The sequence below is a fragment of the Branchiostoma floridae genome, chromosome 1, assembly GCF_000003815.2.
Source record: "Branchiostoma floridae strain S238N-H82 chromosome 1, Bfl_VNyyK, whole genome shotgun sequence".
NCBI classification, from domain to species: Eukaryota; Metazoa; Chordata; class Leptocardii; order Amphioxiformes; family Branchiostomatidae; genus Branchiostoma; species Branchiostoma floridae.
The window spans coordinates 26,061,993-26,069,498 of record NC_049979.1 but is presented as its reverse complement, the minus strand read 5'-3'; the positions used below and the strand labels follow the sequence as shown (position 1 = coordinate 26,069,498).

The window sequence follows — 7,506 nt, the reverse complement described above, 5'->3', positions numbered from 1 at the left end:
GTGTAGCTCACAGAAAAAAGTACCAAGAGAATTGATGATAATACATAAAAAAGCTGAACACACTTGAGCTAAGAATCACTGAAATGCAAATCAAGGACACCAACATGGCAGCCAGCACCTGCCTGCTACTTTGAGATAGAACCTGAGTAGAAATGCTATTCTACGTGACACTGCCAACATGCATCATGTTGTGGTGCTTACGTTGTTCTGGCAGCATGGAAACCTGCGTGTTAAGTTGTGCCAGTTATTATCCAGGCCACAAAAGTTACCCAAAACAAACTGTCACAAACATCCTCGTTGTAAATTGCTCCAAATGTCACCTTGACTACTTGATTATACAGTTTAACGACCATTCTTTTCCCCGCTTGCACTGTAATAACACATCTTGTGAGTGGTAATCATCCACTTTCCAAAATTGGGTAAAACCATTTTCTGCATGATAACAGGGCAAAGTAAATCTTTCAAACTGTTACTGTTACAAAACACGAAACATCAACTTGAAGGTAGTAATTTGTTGCACGGAATGGCACAGTCAAAGGCTTGTCAAGAGCATCCAATGACTTTCCATCAACCATATTAACATTGATTACAACACGAGAGATTGTTCCTTCCTTTTTTGGCGATGCTACAGGGGTGGAGCCTTTTGAAAGCCATGAAATGATTTCAATCTGTGCGATTGTCTTTTCTTTATTAGACTCCCTGCATTTGGGAGTGTGGTGGAGAAATACTTCCAAAGGATGGACGTTAGAGAGAAAATGAATGTACATGGAAAGCCATCCAAGAAACGAAGATTGCCTTTTGGAATTAGATAAAGAAGGTATCTCAGATCTACACTGAGATGGAATATAATCAATGTTATGATCAGTGTGACGTTTGAACAGTAATGTACCTCAAGGAATATTGATAAATAATGACATAATGTGTACATTATAAATACATGGTCATGTTCTGGGCTTTTGGATTTTCTTACACATTAATAATATTCACCTGAACAAATTTACATGTAAAAGCTTTGCACATTAAATAATGTAGGTCTACAAATGTATCTTTTCCAAAGAAAAATTTTGACACAGTGTGCCAAAAACATCACACACAAATTATGTCATAAATTCAGATTTGATATCTCCTTTAAAATTGCCACATTTCTATTGACCAAGCTAGTACCATAATCATTATGCACAAATCAAATAATATTAATGTATTTTCAAAACCAAGTCTCCCTCTAGGATTACGCTGATCACAAATTTTCAATGTGGACCTCTTCGAATCACGAATACCCCCATTTCATGGGACAGATTGTAAGTTACAGAACAAAATGAGATAATGTTCATGTCATTATAGAATTCAGTTGTAAAGGTTTCAATGTCAATGTGAATTGTATGGATTGCTCCAAACTTGAACAACAATCACTTTAACAGCAGCAGATGAAAACAATGACATAGAAGCCTGCACCTATCTCAAATTCCATGTTGGAAATTCCACAGAGGAATGAAATATATACAAATTTGGAAGAGTGGAGGGGATGCCTGTTTTGTGTTTGCAGGGGTGGGTGTGTGAGTGGCTGTAGCTCCTCCCACTGTCACCTGTCCCAGATGTCCTGCATGTGAAGGTCGACATCTGTCAGGTCGCGCAGCGACTGCATGTGGCCCGAATAGAACGCAACATCTGACTGCACCAGTCTGAAAAGTAAGAGTGAAAATGAAAGTGAGATTGATCCAATTTAGCACATTAAAGAGTTATTCTTCCACTGATCATGACAGAGAGGACAGACACTCTCTACATTATTTACAGGTTCAAGGCAATGACCCTAATTGACGCAGCCGCAGAAGGCCCAAATTGAGTCCATATGCCCTTGATGACCCCTAATTTGAAGTGGTCAGTCCCTAAAATTACGTCAGGAATAGCCAAGATGGCGGCATATTTGACAGCTGCGATGTGTTCCGCTGATTGGAATTATTAAAAGTCAGACTTTTGGACACTTGAGATAGTGGGCTGGTGTGTGGGGTGAGTTCTTGTGACCTGGGATGTTCACGGATGACATCATGACAATCTGAACTTGCCTACTTTTACATTATGGCCAATGAATATTTCTATTCAAGAACAATGAATAGTGGGAGCATGGCTTAATGTCCAGTAATAAGGACTGCAGCCCTTTCTGGTAGCGTGCATGTTGGGTGAGCGATACAGCCAGAATGGAACTCCTGGCTACTAGTTCCATAGGCAGGGCCACTAACCACTGGACTACACACGCTATCCTAGACTAGCGAGTAAAACCTCACTCACACTCATTAGATCTAAGAAAATTTTCGATTTCGGTTTAGAAAAAAACAGGGTCAAGTGGGTAGCGATTATTTTTTGGTCTACTTTCTTTCTGGATTTCAGCTGCAGTGAGCAAATATACATGCATGTAGACAGTTTGACAATGCAATGCATATTACATATATGGTATTTTCAAGAAAGATCATAAATGAAAAGGAAATTCCGAAAATAGTAGAAAGTCAACCCCAGTGATGAACCAAGACGAGGGGGGATACAAGCTTAGCCATGTTTGGGATTGTTTTGTCACTGCAAAAGCGCCACCTACATCGGCTACATATAGCGATGAGAAGCAGAACTCCAGTTAGAAGCTCTGATCTGACGAAGGTGTCTGAGAGACATCAAAATGTAAGCAATGTAAGTACCTGCTGGTTGTGTAAAAAGAATTCTCCTATATCCTGAAATCAAATTATAAATCCTCCTTGGTACTTTCAACGTCATATTCACTTAATATCTATTTAGCAAGTTTGACAATCTATTTTTGGTTGGGAATAAAAATCCTGATTCCTTACCCATGCTGTGGTCCCCCGTCGTTTGTAACATTTAGTCTGACCAGTTGCTGTTGTAAATGGCTCTTAAAGGACACGTTTATCCTCGTAAATAAGACCTGCAAAGACAAGTAGACATAAGTTACAGTCATTTTGGACAGGTGGACGGCTTGAAGAGGACTGACTCACAATGGTGATTAAGCCATTACTTAAATGGTTTCCAACTCAAGGCATTTCATCACATACTTCTTAACATCATTGGCATTATATGAAAAGTTGTGTATCTGTAACTGTGTCTGTATCTATACAGCTGGTATAACCGTCGTTCGGCGTAACACACCAGCTTTGCAGAGGATTGTAAGAAATAAGTTTACATTTTGTTGCAGTTGAGGGTAGAAACGATTACTGTAAAACCACGCAAACATTTTTCCATGGCAGTAAGACTAAGAGACTACAGTGCATGGTGCTACCGTGAACTTAAATCCACCGCCAAATGTCCCTTTTCTCCACAAACTTTTGCATTTACACTATTTTGAACCTCGCTTACTCTGATCTGTTCTGGAGGTAGAAGGTCCACTATGGCCTCGTGTAGCTTACTGATCTGTTTACAGATGGTACGGAAGGTGGAAGATGGCATGGGGGCCTTGGCTTCCCACTGGAAATAAAAAATAAAATAAAAACCACTGTAGGTATTTCTGACAATCAACCATTCAAATCATTGAATGAGATATACTGTTGACTTTTTAATATCATTTTCTTATTCTAGTATACATCAGGGCTCGAAGTTAACTATGTCCCGATGTCCCGGGGCCACTAAAATTTAGGCCGGGACAACTGAAAAATCTTTTTGGGACACTTTTGGGACAATAGGAAAATAATCAACGAATCAACATCAGAATGTCCGATCTCCCCGCACCCGCGGTTGTCAGGCGTGCGTACTCTGACTTACAGTTGTTGTAATACATAATTTCTGAAAATAGGGTTGGGACAGTCCATCCTCACTTCGGGACAGTTGAAATTTATTTTTGGGACAATGCTGGGACAGTAGGGAAAAAAGTGAATTTTGAGGCCTGATACATTGCATATGAAACAATAACTTTATTAACATTCACATACCAGTGTACAGACAGTATACTATAATACATACATAATAAGACATAAAAAGCAATTATCATCAAGTTGTGTTGATGAGATTACAAAGACTGTTGTCTACTTCTATAGTGTTAACATATAAATGTTGGCATACATAGATTTGTACCAAATTCATCACAAATCAACTGATGAAGGCCAATTCATAGAAAGTGCATCCAAAGATGATGGTTCAGTAATGTGCATCAAATTCACTACATTGTTCTATCAAAATGAATAAAGAAATACATTTTGATGAACACTCACCAGTTTTGAGTTACACATACATTCTGTATTGATCAAAAACAAAAGTCCTACCTTTGCTAGAGATTTCTCAAACATGTCGTCCATGATGGCGATGAGTTTACTGGCAATCTCCTGGATGTGATCATTGTAGTCTTTAATAACCTGAAGGTGGCAAAGTGGTTAAAATCATTTAGTCAGACTCAAGATCTAACTCCAGGCTTGAATCCACAATAGGTCCTATTGTTTTGCCTTGGGAAAGGCACTTAACACCATACTCAACTGAAAAATGAGCCTACTCTGATTTGATTTATATTGTATAAAAAGACATATAGCCAGGTCGACCAAACTAGCAAAAAGTTATTATAAAGGACTATCCCTGGTAACTGCACAATATATGATACAAAATATACTGTAAATACATTTAAGTTGCAGGGGATTTAGGGATTTTTGCTGTGGTTTTAAGTTTGCGATAGAACCATGCACTGTAGTCTCTTACTGCCATGGAAAAATGTTCGCGTTGGTTTTAAGTTCTGAGAACTGAGAACATCAAACCACCGCGAAAGTTTCTGCATTTACAGTAAACAGGCAATTGGTCAAACATACCAGGATGTTTATCTCACCCACCATCTCTGTTGAGCGATGGCAGGATTGCCCTGACTAGTAATTATTGATACTAAAGTAGGCGACAGTGGTCGTTGAAAATTTGATCCGTTGTGTTGGAAGAAAGTTTAGCATTATACTACTGACCTGTTGGAAGGACTTGAGCATGGGCTGTTGTTTGTGCTGGAGCCTGGCCCTGAAGTGTTCCTCCACTATGGGCAGGTGGTGAACCATCAGCTGAAGGCAGCGCGAACACAAGGCTGGATAGGCACAGAAAAAACAGTCTGGTCATCAGGGGGGAAGACTTTAACTATTAAAGCTAAGGGCACAACCTGCGATATGTGCAAATACGTGCTGTCTAAGTGTGGGCAATCTTTTGGGATCCATAAGTGGCGGGTACCGCCTCCGTACAAACTCGTACGGAATCCGATGGATTGGGAGCACGCAGACACGCCGTAGAACTTAACATGCAGGCAAAACTTTGTTTGCTATTGGTATGACCTGCATTGAGACGTACTCCCTCCCTGCTCTTGCCACTCCTTCCCCATGTTTTCAGAAAAACATCACAGATGTGACCTCCAAAAAAACATATGGACAAAAAGCGGGTATGGCGGGTTGTGCCCTTACCTTAACTCTGATATATAAACATTGCAATGTAATGACTTAAATGTATTTCTGCAATGTCATGGCCATTATACCTTGTAGTTCAAGTGTTTTCATACTGTAGTTATAAATATAAGAGATCTTCTGACCCTCTCAAATATATAAAAAAAGGGGTTTTCTGACAACACTGTACGTAATTTGTACAAATGAGCTGCAAATGAGCAGATATATGCCTATAACTGCAAAAACATAAAGGAAGACATATACTATGTTGTAGATGGCCAAAGTTCATTTCTAACCTGAAGAAGAAGATGAATGAAAAATAATGAAGAATCTCTTGTACAGTGTACAATACTCTGTCTGTTATTTTGAATTGTTAAACCTTCTTGGACACTACCTGGACTTAATAATGAAGAAGGTTGAACAAACAACTAAGAAGAAGTTCTGTTACCAAGATTCTTGGTGGTGATTGTCTTCAGACCCACGACCTGTCTAGCACCAGCTCCTAGGACCAGCTGACAGCTTCTGGAGTTAAAGTGCTGCAAGAAAAGAGAGTGAATCCAAATGACTTCAATAGACGAATTGGTTGACATTAAATCTATCTCAGAAAATTACATAGCACAGGAATTATGTTTTGTCGACATTTTGAGAGTTTGAATTTTGAAATTGAATTTCTGATAATATGCAAAGTGCTAGTGAGAAATGGAGAATACTACAATACATTATGTAAGTTTCTTTTTTCCTTTTTGAATCTTATTCACTTCAAATTAAACACTTGAATACTGATAATAACATCATACAACTGACAGAGTTCATCTCATAAATGAGAGTAAATGTTACATTGTACATTATGCAACAAAGAGCAAGAATGATACAACAAAATTACATGTATGTGCATGCATGTTTGTGGACGACATTGGGTGTAACAATCAAAAGTTTTCCTTCTGGTGATCGGATGATTTTTTTCTTACCTTTAAAAGCTCTACTAGTCTTGTGAGGATGTCAGGTGTAGCGGAAGGCAGGTCATCAGCACACTGACAGTACTCCAGTACCATCTTCAGTAGCAGCAGCACAGTACTAAAGAACACATGTTAAAGGTGGTTGAAAATGCATCCGTGCTCTTAATGGTGTTTCAGTATGACAGAAAATGCCATGGTACTGTTGATGGTGTTTCATCAGCATGAAAAGACCACGATATTGTTGATGGTGTTTCAGTGTCATGGAAAGTGCCATGGTATTGTTGATGGTGTTTCAGCACCATGAAATGTGCCATGGTACTTTTGATGGCGTTTCAGCACCATGAAAAGTGATGCGGTATTGTTAATGGTGTCCAGTACCATGAAAAGTGCCATGGTACTGTTGATGTTGTTTCAGGACCATGGAAAGTAACATGGTATTGTTGGTGGTGTTTCAGTATCATTAAAAGTGCTGTGGTATTATGGATGGTGTTTCAGCACCATGAAAAGTGCCATGGTACATTTGATGGTGTTTCAGTAACATGGAAAAGTACAATGGTATTATTGATGGTGCTTCAGCACCATGAAAAGTGCCATGGCATTGTGAATGGTGTTTCAGCACCATGAAAAGTACCAAGGTATTGTTGATGGTGTTTCAGCACCAGAAAAAAAAGTACCATGGTGTTGTTGATGGTGTTTCAGCACCAGAAAAAGTACCATGGTGTTGTTGATGGTGTTTCAGCACCAGAAAAAGTACCATGGTGTTGTTGATGGTGTTTCAGCACCAGAAAAAGTACCATGGTGTTGTTGATGGTGTTTGAGCACCAGAAAAAGTACCATGGTGTTGTTAATGGTGTTTCAGTGCCATGGAAAGTGATGTTGTGCTGTTGATGGTGTTTCAGCATGTAATATGCCATGGTACTGAACTGCTGTACATATTCAATTTGTTTAAACTGCCAACTTACACTGTGAAAAATTTCCTTTCCTTCTAAGATGTAGGAGTCATTCACACCTTGCTGACATCTTTCTCAGTACTTCAAAAGTCCCAACAAAAATAAAAGAAGTAACATCCGAAATTATCCGAAATTATCCGAAATTAACTCTATGTTCAGGTTCAGGTTTAAAACCTAGGATATCGTTTAACAGAACCAGTAACATCTCTTACCTCC

The 7,506-nt window shown here is 39.1% G+C and overlaps 1 protein-coding gene across 2 annotated transcripts in view; it reads right to left on the bottom strand.

Annotated features, from left to right (window-relative positions):
* Window positions 1-208: 208 nt before the first annotated feature.
* The window catches only part of LOC118418386 (vacuolar protein sorting-associated protein 54-like), a 54,458-nt gene continuing 47,160 nt past the window's right edge, over window positions 209-7,506 (bottom strand). For both annotated transcript variants that reach the window (XM_035824269.1, XM_035824277.1), the window contains 7 exons: window positions 6,353-6,458; window positions 5,833-5,920; window positions 4,926-5,038; window positions 4,251-4,340; window positions 3,352-3,459; window positions 2,829-2,923; window positions 209-1,679 (listed from right to left, as the gene is read on the bottom strand). In XM_035824269.1, coding sequence (XP_035680162.1) covers window positions 1,580-1,679; window positions 2,829-2,923; window positions 3,352-3,459; window positions 4,251-4,340; window positions 4,926-5,038; window positions 5,833-5,920; window positions 6,353-6,458 — 700 coding nt within the window. In that variant the 3' untranslated portion in view covers window positions 209-1,579. The remainder of the gene's footprint in view (window positions 1,680-2,828; window positions 2,924-3,351; window positions 3,460-4,250; window positions 4,341-4,925; window positions 5,039-5,832; window positions 5,921-6,352; window positions 6,459-7,506) is intronic.